General features: G+C 33.8%; 1 protein-coding gene across 1 annotated transcript in view; it reads left to right on the top strand.

The window, feature by feature from the left end:
- The window catches only part of LOC309666473 (cadherin-23-like), a gene marked incomplete at its 5' end in the record, with an annotated part of 96,423 nt that extends 91,914 nt beyond the window's left edge, over nt 1-4,509 (top strand). Inside the window, 2 exon segments of the mRNA XM_082473919.1 lie at nt 1,691-1,832; nt 1,996-4,509. Coding sequence (XP_082330045.1) covers nt 1,691-1,832; nt 1,996-2,285 — 432 coding nt within the window. The 3' untranslated portion in view covers nt 2,286-4,509.
- Between the last annotated feature and the right edge of the window lie 10,962 nt (nt 4,510-15,471).

Genomic DNA, 15,471 nt, shown 5'->3' with positions numbered 1-15,471 from the left:
TAGAAATGCTTTAAGAGTGCATATAAACTGAACCATCATTTAAAAGATAAAGAAATGTCCCATTTAAATGCATTAAAATCATTCTGAATATCTTTTAAATAGTAGAAGAGATGTTTTATAAGAACACATAACAGAGTAGGCTAGTGTCATAATAGTGTAAACTGATTATGATTAAGCAGAAAGCAGTCTTAAATAGACAGTATAGCACACAGGTTAAAATCTTGTTTTTGAATTCTGGTACCTACACACTTTACAGCTGTCTGAGGTATTTTATCTCTTTTCAGTTTCTGTTTTAGAATAATAATACTGCATTTTTCACTGGGTTGTTGAATATATACTAATGTAGGTGAATTAGAGTCTAGTATGTATTATGCATTCAATATATATTAGTTGTGGTTATTATTATTACAAAAGCAGCTATGGAGAAATTGTGAAAGAACAGATAATATCTTTCCCTTTCTTGGACTATATTTGGAGGGATAGAGGGAGACTAAGGATAATTCATTTTCAGGGAAATATGGTTATAGCAGCTTTAATCGTAAAGAAATCAGTATTTAATTAGTGAAATAGGGCTTAAATATTAGCAAGTACCCCTTTATGGCCTCCAGTGGGCAATCCAACAAACCAAACTGCATTGCACTGGAGAGGAAAAAAAAAAAAAAAAGACAGGGGATTTGCTCTGCACTCTCAGGTGGCTTCTAAGGGACTGTTCAAAGTAAAGGAGCCCAAGGATATTCAAGAAATATTACTCGGGAAAGGAAGGAGAGCCTAAGTGAAATTAGGCACTTCATTTCCCTAAATCAAGGACATAAATTGGTTTCGTTTCACATTCTATTCTGATAAATTGGTAGTGTCTTCATTGAGGGCTACTTTGATAATATCTCTTGAGACTATGTTTATATTCTCCAGGAGACTGGATAAAATGGCAATGTCTGTTAGCGGCAAGAAGGAGGGGGTGATAACGGCAAGTCGTTTATCAGATACTTTCTATCCTAGATTACTGAGTCAAAGAACCTTAGAATTCAAACATTCCCAGAGATAATATAGTTCCTCTTTCAATCTAATTGCTGGAATCTCCCACATATTTGAAATTTAAGCCACATGCTCTACTAGATTTTGAGTTTCTTCAGAACAAAAACTACAAATAATAGGTTGAATTTGCAGACAAAAAAAAAAACCCCCTTGAGATCAATAAAAATGAATATTTCTAACAAGTAAAGCTTTTCAATGGTGAAGTATGCTTCCTTTTATATAGTGAGTACCCCTTTTGAGGAACTGTTCAATAGGAGACTTAATGACATATATCTTCTGGAGTAAAGGGAAGGGACTAGAGTAGATAAGTTAGTTTTCAATATGATTGTAAAACTCAATAATCTCATGACTGTCATGAGTATTTGTCCTAGCAATACTGTGTAGGTTATAGACATTTATTAAAAAGTGATTCCTTGTTCATAAATTAGAAAGAGAACATGGACTATATTGATAGGTAACTCCAAACAACAAAGTTTCCATGATGAAACACTTAAATATTGTCTTCAAATATAAAATAATTAAGATAGATTGTAAAAGTATACTTGAGCAATATTGTGAAGATAAAGATAATGAATAATAAAAATTCAACAAGCAATTGATTAGACATGGCAAGATTTTTAAGACATAATCTAAAATAGATAATATGCTTATGTAATAGAATATGAATGATGAGCCTCCTGTATGTAATCCACCACATTTGGAAACTCAGATTTATTCCACTATTAAGATTCCTTTTATTCCGCTCAACTGTTCAGACAAAGATTCTTCACAGGAACAGCTGAGCTATTCAATTGTAGGAGGTAAGACATAATTTCAAATAATTCACTTTTATGCTATTTTAAAAGATACCCTATATGAGATATTTTATAACTGTTGAAAACATATTATCATGGAACATATTTTTAAATAAGAACTTCAACAAGACAATAGAAATAACATAATATGTAATGTAGTCTTATTTCTGTTTTATTACCTCATCATTTTCAGGAAACATAAATAATCAATTCACACTTTGGAGACTAGGTGTTGATCCTCCTTATCTGGCCATCACTCAGAATTTCCAGTATGATGTTTTTCAAGGGATTCAGGACCCTATAACTTTCCAGCTACTTACTGAAGTTACTGATGAATTAGGTGGGAATAAAGCTAGTCAGCTGTCAGCCACTACAACAGTCATAATTCATGTGTTTCCTTGGACCACAACGCAGCCAACTTCTTCCGCAAAAACAACTACTACTACAGTAAGTACTTAAGTGATGAAATATAATTCTAAGGTAGTCTGAATTAGTCATAAACATAGAAGTATTTGGGAACTCTCACAGGAGTTATCCTTATATTTTGCCAATGAAAGGCATCAATAAAACAGTTACTTTAATACACTGGAATTTCCATCATCAAAATAAGGAGAAATTATTATAGCTGTTAGTCATTAATTTTGAAGCAAGGTAAATATATCAATGTTAATAATTTTTTAGGCCCTTTTGCTATTTTTTAGTTTGGATTCTTAGTAATTCTGTTGATTCTCATCATAGTATACCTTTCTCTATTTAACTGAATATTCATGAAGGCTTTCTTATGTACATAGCACCATATAAGGTTTTAAAAAATATTTGACAAACTTGTTTCCTTACAAGTATACAGTCTCACTGGAGGAGAAGATATACACTTAGAACAATTTAAATAAATACTAGACAGTGTCAAACAATAGTGTAATTGTTATTTAACTTTGAGGTTGAAAATAAGGTAAATTTATTTGGGCTGAGATAGGCAGCAAATTCTCTATAAATAGAGGAGGAAAATAATAATGCAGTTGTTTAAGAACAGATTTTTTAAAAAATGTAAATAGAAGAAGAAAAACTTTTCAGGGAAAAGGTATAAAATTACCCTGGAAAGAATATAATATATTCTGGGGAATGTTGAGAAGGCAGTGAAGCTGAAGGCTAGATTTAGTGTCGGGAAAAATGAAGCTCATGGTAGACATGTAACATATTTGAGCATAGGATATATCTTGAATGTGAAGATGAAAAATGTGGATGATTACTGAAGACAGAAGATATAACATTTTCCAAGCAGGAAAGATAGACTTAAAATACCTCATAAACTTTGCTAATATAAAAAGAAAGAGAAAATCAATGATGTCATAGAATTGATTTGTATGGACTATGCTGTTTGATTTCAAACAAGTGGAGTTTAAACAGCCAAGTAGGTATTGATATCCACGCCCTCAGTAACATTGTGATGCTTTATAGATAGCTCTTTGTATAACTGAGCTAACACAATGAAAGATTTTTGAATTAAAATAGCCATTTGTTAAAAAGTTATGGAAAGTTCCACCCATTGCTTAACTTCACAGTCAAGAAGTTTTACATTACCTATATAAAAACATCATAAGACAATTTGAATATTCTTAATCCAAAAAAAATAACCCAAATTGGATTAAAGTGGTGTAGTACTGGTAATGCTCCCAAGTGCCTAGCAGAAGGAAATTAAAATTCTCTCTCTGGGAAGGTAATAGTATCCTAGACCTCCAATTATTTCTAGCAGTTTTTCAATCCAGTAAACACTACGTGATTAAATATAACCAAGCACATGAGAAAATATATCATAACCGAGAAGTAGCAAAACCACAAAAAGCGGAAACAAAAACAAAGTAACTACAGAAATTTTGAATTATAAATTGTAAAATAATTATGCCTATTAAGTTCAAGAGATATAAACCAAGTTTGAAATTTGGTTAGAGTACTGGATACTATAAAAGGAACAGAGAATATCTGAAAATATATGAAATATATCTAGAAATTAAAAATACAATAACTGAAACTAAAACTTGACCGTATTGATGTACAAAATACGTAAACACTACACTCAATGATTAATGAATATACCTTTTTTTCCAGCACACATGAAGATTTACAAAATTTGATCGCATATTACGGGCTATAAAACAAGCCTCAACAGATTTCAGTGGGTTGAAATCATGCTGAGTATTATCTGTGATCTTAAATATCAATAATTATGCTAGAGACCAAAACAACCAGTTATCTGGAGCATTCCCTATATCTTTAGAAGTTAAGGGAATAGAGGATATTTTTGAACAATGAAACTGTGAGATGCAGTTAAAATGAAATTGAAGCCTATATATTCTCCCCTAAGTACCATTTTAATTGCATCTCGCAAAATTTAATATGTAGTTTTTTGTCACCATTCATTTAAAAATATTACCTATTTCCTCAAAACTTCTTCTTTTCCCTGCATGTTATTTAAAACTGCATTTCATCTGAAGACAGAAAACAAAGAGCAAAATAAACTCAAAGAGATTTTTAAAAATGAAATAAGATAGGGGGCGCTTCCCTGGTGGCACAGTGGTTGGGAATCTGCCTGCCAATGCAGGGGACACGGGTTCGAGCCCTGGTCTGGGAAGATCCCACATGCCGCGGAGCGACTAGGCCCATGAGCCACAATTACTGAGCCTGCACGTCTGGAGCCTGTGCTACCCGAGAGGGCCGCGCACCGCGATGAAGAGAAGAGTGGCCCCCACTTGCCGCAACTAGAGAAAGCCCTCGCACAGAAACGAAGACCCAACACAGCCATAAATAAATAAATAAATAAGTAAATAAACCCAAAGTTAAAAAAAAAATGAAATAAGATAAAAACTGAAATTAATGAAATGGAAAGAAAACATATGAAAGTAAGGCCCAAAGTCGGTTATTTGAAAATAATAATAAAACCTATATTACTCTGAGTGAGCTGATAAAGATAAGAGTTAAGGCACATTTTACCAAATGTCACAAATGAAAAAGGAACATCACTAGGTCCTGCAACCCTTCAAAAATAAAGAATCCTAAGAGAGTATTAGGAACAACCTTGTCAATAGATTTGATGAAGGAAAATCAAGGTGTGAGGACTTGCTTTACCCCAAATAAAGACTTAATATAAAATACAATAATTAAAACAGTGTAGCATGGGTGCATGAAAGACAAATAGACAAGAGAACAGAATAAAGAGTCCAGCTAATATCCACAACATATGGATCTATTACTTATGTCAAAAGTGGCAATACAGAGCGTGGTAAAAGGATGATAGTTTCAATAAATTATACAGGGCAACTGGTATGCCAATTAAATGGCAAAATAAATAAAATAACTAAATTTTAGAAAAAAATATGAGACGATCTTGGGGGTAGGGAAATATTCCTGAAATAAGACAAAAAATAGCCATGAGAAAAAATTTTGGAGAATCGAATACATTAACTTAAGAACTTCATATTATGGGTGAAATGATAGGATATTTGACTATGTGATTTTTGCTTCAGAATAATTTAATGGAGAAGATTAAGTGTAAGTAAGATGAAACAAAACTGGCATAAGTTGATAATTATTGAGATTGTGTTACAGGTATCTGGGGGTTATTGGACTACTATTTTATACATTTGTATATATGTTAGGTATCACAAAAAGTAGTTGTAAAATTTAAAGGGAAGTAATCTGAGAAGCCTATGTTACTTTGTCAAGTGATTAGTATTTAATACTGTAAATTTTTCCACAGATAACCCTCACAAATAAAATATTCTCACTTATTTTGGAGCTTCATTAAAACTGTCTGCTTTGGAGCTTTTAATCAAGTATTTTATAATCAAACCCAATAGTTTATGATTTTAAGCACAAATATGCTCCTGGTCACTCAGTAAATCAGTTCTTAGCCCCTCCCCCCACCCCAGGATAAGTGACCATAGAACTTTCTTTCACATTCCACAAATATATGTTCAAATAATTTTATAAATCAGGTAAATATTGCCTAAGACTAAGCTATAACATCAGTAATTTTAAGGTGTTATATCAGCATTTGAAACAGTTAAAATGTATTGTTCTTCATATTTGGCTCAACATGAACCTCACCTACCTATTCTGAGTCAGTCTTCTCTGCTAAATCTTGCACCTTTGAGAGAGATCATTTTAGTTTGTACCATGGTGAAAAAAAAATCTAACATATTAACACATGGATTTCTACCATCCAAATTCTTGATTAATAAAGAAAATATACTCATACGAAGAAAATGAAAACACTAATTTGAAAACATATATGCACCCCTATGTTCACTGCAACATTATTTACAATGGCCAAGATATGAAAGCAACCTAAGTGACCCATCAATAGATGAATGGATAAAGATGATGTGACATATACATACAATGGAATATTACTCAGCCATAAAAAAGAATGACATCTTACCATTTGCAACAATATGCATGGACCTAGAGGGTATTATGCTAAGTGAAATGTCAGACAGAGAAAGACAAATACTGTATGATTTCACTTGCATGTGAAACCTAAAAAACAAAACAAATGAACAAACAAAACAGAAACAGAGTTATAGATATGGAGAACAAACAAGTCATAGGTAGAGGGGAGGGAGATAGGGTAAGGAAAGAAATATATGAGGTAGACTAAGGGGTACAAACTTCCAGTTGCAAAATAAATAAGTCACAGGTATGAAATGTACAGTGTGGGGAATATAGTCAATAATTATGTAATATCTTTGTATGGTGACAGATCATAACTAGACTTAATATGGTGATCATTTTGAAAGGTATGGAAATATTGAATCATTACATTGTCTACCAGGAACTAAAACAGTGTTATAATAGGTCAATTATACTTTAAAAACAAAGAAACAGACTCAGAAAAAGATCAGATTTGTGGTTAACAGAGGTGGGGGGAGGGAGGTAGTTGGATGAAGGTAGTCAAAAGGTGCAAACTTTTATTTATAAGAAAAATAAGTACTAGGGATGTAATGTACAACATGATAAATAGTTAACACTGCTGTATGTTATATATGAAAGTTAAGAGAAAATTCTCAGTTCTCGTCACAAGAAAAATATTTTTTCTATTTCTTTAATTTTGTATCTACATGAGATGATAAATATTCACCAAACTTACCGTGATAATTACTTCATGATGTATGTAAGTCAAATCATTATGTCGTACACCTTATACAGTGCTGTATGTCAATTATACCTCGATAAAACTGAGAGAAAAAAATAAAGCAAAATCCAGCAAAGGAGAATGCTTATAATAAAATATAATAGACAGAATAAACACATTCTCCAGCAAGATGTGACTTTTTAGATTTGTAGTTGAGTCGTATTGTAATCTTTATAATTCTCTTGGTAAACTATATTAGGCTTGCTAAAAGAGGCAAACCAATTAATGCTGCCTGGAAATGATTACCAGCTTGTGACTTATGAATCCACTCCCAAGGACTGTGGCAAATAGTCTTTGCTGTTATCCATAAGCCATATCAGCTTTTATGTTTATATGTGTACTTATATAATACACACATGTCTACAGGGAGATATACGTGCCTCTCTTTGCAAAAAAGTATTTCCAAACCAGAAGTAACCTCAGAAATTCTATAGGTCAATTCATTCACTGTGCAGGAATGATACCCGCACAGGTTGTAACGTCCATTTTCTTCAAAGTGAGCAAAGAGACACAAAAAAACACCTGCATATTTTAAGATAGGTCTTATAATAGTTCTAAAAGTTTATTTAATGTATTACTGACTAGCTATTATTTATATTTGAGTGTGTTAAAAAATTACCCAGAAAAGATCACCTATGTCTCCAGATATCTATTTATCAACTTCATGGCCAAGCCTTGTGCTAGTTGTTGGAGTACAAAGTTGAATAAACCAGAGAAAAACTTTCTAGATATAAATAATAGAATATCCAACTTGAAGTGGCTTAAATAATATAGACTCAGGGTCAGAAAAACAGTGGGCTATTAGGGCAAAAGTGTGAAGATCTATGTGTACCATCCTAAGGAATATGAACTTCATCTTCCAGTCAAGGAGGATCTAAAGAGGAATTACAAGAGAAGGGTGATAGGATCCGATATGTCTGATAAGTGTGAGTGATTTTAGAATATGTTTAGAGAAAACACAAAGGTAAGATTGGTGAATGGAGAAAGCAGTGACCATGAAGCCAATTACGATCCTACTTTCATCCAGATAAGAGAGTTTAGCCCTAAAATAAGGCAGTGGTACTACGTGTGAAGATAAAGTGCTACATCTGAAATATGCACAAACAATAGAATTCACCATTACTATAGTTGAAATTTTTGTGTTACAATATATCATGGGAAATCGAATTTCTCTTAGGATTGAGCCACTATTATTAGATTGTAGTTTTTTTTAAATCATAAGGCAGATGCTTCAATTTAGAATGCTGAATGAGATATGAAAACTTAAAAACATTTCTAAATAGTTAGACTATACTGCCAGAATTTTATCTGCTTCTGAGATAAAACAACAAAATCTCATTACAAAAATAGAACATTCTTAAAGCCAAATTGCTAACAACGTGTGTCTGAGTTATAACAAAATTAAGGTCTAAAAATAAAAAGCTCAAAGTAATTAAAAATGAATTCAACCATACAATAAATATTGCAGGAAATATCTTCAGCATGAAATTCACTGTAAATGCAGACTATTTTTTAACAACAACAACAATAACAACTCTTCGAGGCTGTTGAAAAAAATATAGGGCATCTCACAAACTGTAATCTAGCGAAGGCATTCAATAAAGACCTTTGCATCTTTTATGATGCCAAGTATGGTACTTGGTAAGTAAAAGAACCAATGCCACACATTATACAAAAAGTACGTGAAAGTTCTTAATTGGGGGAGAGGTGACTCATGACCTGTTGCCAGTCTGATGAAACTTATGGTCTCTCTAGAACAATGTACACATGTATACGTACATACACTTTTATATTCAGCTTTAGAGGCTTGTAAAACTCGTCCATGGAACCCAGTTAAGAAATTCTGACTGAAAACAAGGGCTTATTACTGCTTCTCAATTTGTAAAAAAAAAAAAAAGAAAAAAAAAGTTTCATGAGCAAAATATATTTCCATTATTATAAACAAAGAAAACACAAGTCACTAAAATAACTATAGAGAAAATTTTACATAAGCTATTCTTTAAGTATGTTAATACTTGGCATACTCTTTTAGACATTAAAATAAGTAAAATAATACCTTGAAGCTTAGAAGGAAAAATAGGAAGAAACCCTTTTATCTTAAATGTAGAAAGAAGTCAAAGAAGCTAATAATAAATAAAGCTTAACCTTAAACGAAGTAAAATAAACAGAACCGCTATAAACTGTCCCCTCATTAACCTTTGTCTTTGAACCCATACCTGCCTGTTCAGAGGTCCCTCTTAGGGCAGATAGAGGAGAAGAAAGAAACTAAGTCATGCTTCATGAAATGAATTAAACTTGTCCAATTTAAGTCTAGATTGGCTAAAGAGACAATGATGTCACTGGCTAGACACCATTTCCTGCAAATATAATCCCCAAAGAATTATGAATCAAAATTCCTGAAACTATCTGCATGCAGCAAATTGACTCCATAATAAAAAGCACAGAATTAATATCAATTTTCAAAATACAGAAGATAGTAAAAACCTTAAATCATACTAATTTATAACTGTGCTTTTTAACTCTGATTTCAACATAAACAGTACATGGTAAAAGAGTAGAAAGGAGGAAGTCTCGATAAGTAACTATCCAGTCTTTTTTTAAAAATTTTTTTGTTTTTTATTTTCCAATTCAACTCCACCACAACCACCCCCACCCCCCCGCTGTCCCCCTTTGGTGTCCATACATTTATTCTCTACATCTGGATTCCTATTTCTGCCATGCAAACTGGTTCATCTCTACCATTTTTCTAGATTCCACATACAGGCATTACTATGTCAGACTCTGTATGACAGGCTCTAGGTCCATCCACATCTCTACAAATGACCCAATTTCATTCCTTTTTATGGCTGAGTAATATTCCATTATATATATGTACCACATCTTCCTTATTCATTCATCTGTCGATGGGCATTTAGGTTGCTTCCATGACCTGACTATTGTAAATGGTGCTGCAATGAACATTGGGGTGCATGTGTCCTTTTGAATTATGGTTTTCTCTGGGTATATGCCCAGCAGTGGGATTGCTGGGTCATATGGTAATTCTATTTTTAGTTTTTTAAGGAACCTCCACACTGTTCTCCATAGTGACTGTATCAATTTACATTCCCACCAACAGTGCAAGAAGGTTCCCTTTTCTCCACACCATCTCCAGCCTTTGTTGTTTGTAGATTTTCCGATGATGCCCATTCTAACTGGTGTGAGGTGATACCTCATTGTAGTTTTCATTTGCATTTCTCCAATAATTAGTGATGTTGGGCAGCTTTTCATGTACCTCTTGGCCATCTGTATGTCTTCTTTGGAGAAATGTCTATTTAGGTCTTTTGCCCATTTTTTGATTGGGCTGCTTGCTTTTTTAATATTGAGCTGCATGAGCTGTTTATATATTTTGGAGCTTAATCCTTTGTCTGTTGATTCGTTTGCAAATATTTTCTCCCATTCTAAGGGTTGTCTTTTTGTCTTGTTTATGCTTTCCTTTGCTGTGCAAAAGCTTTTAAGTTTCATTAGGTCCCATTTGTTTATTTTTGTTTTTATTTCCATTTCTCTAGGAGGTGGGTCAAAAAGGATCTTGCTGTGATTGATGTCATAGGGTGTTCTGCTTATGTTTTCCTCTGAGAGTTTTATACTGTCTGGTCTTACATTTAGGTCTCTAATCCATTTTGAGCTTATTTTTGTGTATGTTGTTAGGAAGTGTTCTATTTCATTCTTTTACATGTAGCTGTCCAGTTTCCCAGCACCACTTATTGAAGAGGCTGTCTCTTCTCCATTGTATATTCTTGCCTCCTTTATCAAAGATAAGGTGACCATAGCTACATGGGTTTATCTCTGGGCTTTCTATACTGTTCCATTGATCTATATTTCTGTTTTTCTGCCAGTACCATATGGTCTTGATTACTGTAGCTTTGTAATATAGTCTGAAGTCCGGGAGTCTGATTCCCCCAGCTCCGTTTCTTTTTTCTCAAGATTGCTTCAGCTATTTGGGGTGTTTTGTGTCTCCATACAAATTTTAAGATTTTTTTTGTTCTAGTTCTGTAAAAAATGCCATTGGTAATTTGATAGGGATTGCATTGAATCTGTAGATTGCTTTGTGTAGTATAGTCATTTTCACAATATTGATTCTTTCCAATCCAAGAACATGGTATACCTCTCCATCTGTTTGTGTCATCTTTGAATTCTTTCATCAGTGTCTTACAGCTTTCTGAGTACAGGTCTTTTACCTCCTTAGGTAGGTTTATTCCTAAGTATTTTATTCTTTTTGTTGCAATGGTGAATGGGATTGTTTCCTTAATTTCTCTTTCTGATCTTTTGTTGTTAGTGTATAGGAATGCAAGAGATTTCTGTGCATTAATTTTGTATCCTGCAAGTTTACCAAATTCATTGATTAGCTCTCGTAGTTTTCTGGTGGCATCTTTAGGATTCTCCACGTACAGTATCATGTCATCTGCAAACAGCGACAGTTTTACTTCCTCTTTTCCAATTTGTATTCCTTTTATTTCTTTTTCCTCTCTGCTTGCCATGGCTAGGACTTCCAAAATTACGTTGAATAATAGTGGCAAGACTGGACATCCTTGTCTTGCTCCTGATCTTAGGGGAAATGCTTTCAGTTTTTCACCATTGAGAATGATGTTTGCTGTGAGTTCGCCATATATGGTCTTTATTATGTTGAAGTACGTTCCCTCTACGTCCACTTTCTGTAGAGTTTTTATCATAAATAGGTGTTGAATTTTGTCAAAAGCTTTGTCTGCATCTATTGAGATGATCATATAGTTTTTATTTTTCAATTTGTAAATATGGTGTATCACATTGATTTGCGTATATTGAAGAATGCTTGCATCCCTGGGATAAATCCCACTTGATCATGGTGTATGATCCTTTTAATGTGCTGTTGATTCTGTTTGCTAGTATTTTTTTGAGGATTTGTGCATTTATATTCATCAGTGATATTGGTCTGTAGTTTTCTTTTTTGGTAGTATCTTTGTCTGGTTTTGGTATCAGAGTGATGGTGGCCTCATAGAACAAGTTTGGGAGTCTTCCTTCCTCTGCAATTTTTTGGAAGAGTCTGAGAAGGATGGGTGTTAGCTCTTCTCTAAATATTTGATAGAATTCACCTGTGAAGCCATCTGGTCCTGGACATTTGTTTGTTGGAAGATTTTTAAGCACAGGTTCAATTTCATTACTTGTGATTGGTCTACTCATATTTTCTGTTTCTTCCTGGTTCAGTCTTGGAAGGTTATACCTTTCTAAGAATTTGTCCATTTCTTCCAGGTTGTCCATTTTATTGGCATAGAGTTGCTTGTAGAAGTCTCTTAGGATGCTTTGTATTTCTGCGGTGTCTGTTGTAACTTCTCCTTCTTCATTTCTGATTTTATGGATTTGAATCCTCTCCCTCTTTTTCTTGATGAGTCTGGCTAATGGTTTATCAATTTTGTTTATCTTCTCAAAGAACCAGCTTTTAGTTTTATTGATCTTTGCTATTGTTTTGTTTCTATTTCATCTTTTTCTGCTCTGATCTTTATGATTTCTTTCCTTCTGCTAACTTTGGGTTTTGCTTGTTCTTCTTTCTCTAGTTCCTTTAGGTGTAACGTTAGATTGTTTATTTGAGATTTTTCTTGTTTCTTGAGTTAGGCTTGTATAGGTATAAACTTCCCTCTTAGAACTGCTTTTGCTGCATCCCATAGGTTTTGGATCATCGTGTTTTCATTGTCGTTTGTCTCTAGGTATTTTTTGACTTCCTCTTTGATTTCTTCAGTGATCTCTTGGTTATTTAGTAACATATTGTTTAGCCTCCATGTGTTTGTGTTTTTTACATTTTTTCCCATGTAATTGATTTCTAATCTCATAGCATTGTGGTCGGAAAAGATGCTTGATATGATTTCAATTTTCTTCAATGTACCGAGGCTTGATTTGTGACCCAGGCTGTGATCTATCCTGGAGAATATTCCGAGTGCACTTGAGAAGAAAGTGTAATCTGCTGTTTTCGGATGGAATGTCCTATAAATATCAATTAAATCTATCAGGTCTATTGTGTCATTTAAAGCTGTGTTTCCTTATTAATTTTCTGTCTGGTTTATCTGTCCATTCGTGTAAGTGATGTGTTAAAGTCCCCCACTATTATTGTGTTACTGTCATTTTCCTCTTTATAGCTGTTAGCATTTTCCTTATATATTGAGGTGCTCCTATATTGGGTCCATATACATTTATAATTGTTATATCTTCTTCTTGGATTGATTCCTTGATCATTACGTAGTGTCGTTCCTTGTCTCTTGTAACATTCTTTAGTTTAAAATCTATTTCGTCTGATGTGAATATTGCTACTCCAGCTTTCTCTTGATTTCCATTTGCATGGAATATCTTTTTCACTTTCAGTCTGTATGTGTCCCTAGGTCTGAAGTGGGTCTCTTGTAGACAGCATATATACGGGTCTTGTTTTTGTATCCATTCTGGGAGCCTGTGTCCTTGGTTGGTGCATTTAATCCATTCACATTTAAGGTAATTATTGATATGTATGTTCCTATTACCATTTTCTTAATTGTTTTGGGTATGTTTTTGTACGTCTTTTTCTTTTCTTGTGTTTCCCACTTACAGAAGTTTCTTTAGCATTTGTTGTAGAGCTGGTTTGGTGGTGCTGAATTCTCTTAGCTTTTGCTTGCCTGTAAATCTTTTGATTTCTCTGTCAAATCTTAATGAGATCCTTGCCGGGTAGACTAATCTTGGTTGTAGGTTCTTCCCTTTCATCACTTTAAATATATCATGCCACTCCCTTCTAGCTTGTAGAGTTTCTGCTCAGAAATCAGCTGTTAACCTTACGGGAGTTGCCTTGTATGTTATTTGTCGTTTTTCCCTTTCTGCTTTCAATAATTTTTCTTTGTCTTTAATTTTTGTCAATTTGATTACTATCTGTCTCGGTGTGTTTCTCTTTGGGTTTATCCTGCCTAGGACTCTCTGTGCTTCCTGGACTTGAGCAGCTATTTCGTTTCCCATGTTAGGGAAGTTTTCAACTATAATCTTTTCAAATATTTTCTTGGGTCCTTTCTGTCTCTCTTCTCCTTCTGGGACCCCTATAATTTGAATGTTGGTGCATTTAATGTTGTCTCACAGGTCTCTTATGCTGTCTTCATTTCTTTTCATTCTTTTTACTTTATTCTGTTCCACAGCAGTGAATTCCACCATTCTGTCTTCCAGGTCACTTATCTGTTCTTCTGCCTTAGTTATTCTGCTATTGGTTCCTTGTAGAGTAGTTTTCATTTCAGTTATTGTATTATTCATCTCTGTTTGTTTGTTCTTTAATTCTTCTAGGTCTTTGTTAAACATTTCTTGCATCTTCTCGATCTTTGCCTCCATTCTTTTTCTGAGGTCCTGGATCATCATTATCATTATTCTGAATTCTTTTTCTGGCGGACTGCCTATCTCCACTTCATTTCATTGTTTTTCTGGGGTTTTATCTTGTTCCTTTATCTGGTACATAGTCCTCTGCCTTTTTATTTTGTCTATCTTTCTGATAATCTGGTTTTCGTTAGACAGGCTGCAGGATTGTAGTTCTTCTTGCTTCTCCAATCTTTCCATCAATCAATTCATGCTGGTAACCCATCCATGTTTCATGATGTGTATCAGTATAATGAAAAGATTTTTAACCCACCAAAGAAGAATTGAAAAAAGGCATTAGATGCATGGAGTGAGAAAGTTAAAATGATTCAGTTTCTTTCACTTAATCTGAATTTTAAAGATTAAACCTAAGGATCTTATGGCTGCTTAGAGACATGCTTAGAGATGAGCTGTTACATCTTTATAACCTTACATGTTTCTACACGGTTGTGCTCACTGCAAAGGCATATTACTTTCCCAAGGCTGATTTTGACTCATCAAAGACCAATCCTTAACTAGCATATACCTCACAAGATAATTGACTAGCAAATATGTCTGAAACTTTGTTTTCAGAGATAATTTGAAACAGTGATGTGCTGGAGCTGGCTCATTTAAGCTAATGACAGCCTATTGTTAAATATTTAGAAATTCTGTACTCTGGTTTTAAGCCAGCTTGAAATCAGTCATAGTGGGAATATTAACATTGAAAAATTGGTAAATGTTATATACCAGGATCTATCTTTTCTTCCTTTCTCTCTTTCTGTTTCTCTCTTCCTCTCTTTCTTTCCCTCCTTCTTTCTTTCCCTCTTTCTTTTTTCTTCTTTTCTTTCTTCCTTCCTTTCTTTCTTTCTTTCTTTCTTTCTTTCTTTCTTTCTTTCTTTCTTTCTTTCTTTCTTTCCTTCCTTCTTTCTTCCTTCCTTCCTTCCTCTCTTTCTTTCTCTCTCTCTCTCCCTCCCTTTCCTTCTTCCCCTTCCTTCCTTCCTATTTTCTTTATAAGAGTTAGCTTACCAGTACACTACTGAATCTGTTCATCTTATTCCTTAGCAGATTTAGGAAGGTAGAAGAAATTTAAAGTGGGTAGGAAAAGATTTTAGAAGG

The sequence above is a fragment of the Balaenoptera physalus genome, assembly GCF_965194825.1.
Source record: "Balaenoptera physalus genome assembly, chromosome: 8".
Lineage (NCBI taxonomy): Eukaryota > Metazoa > Chordata > Mammalia > Artiodactyla > Balaenopteridae > Balaenoptera > Balaenoptera physalus.
This window is presented reverse-complemented; position numbering and strand designations above follow the sequence as displayed.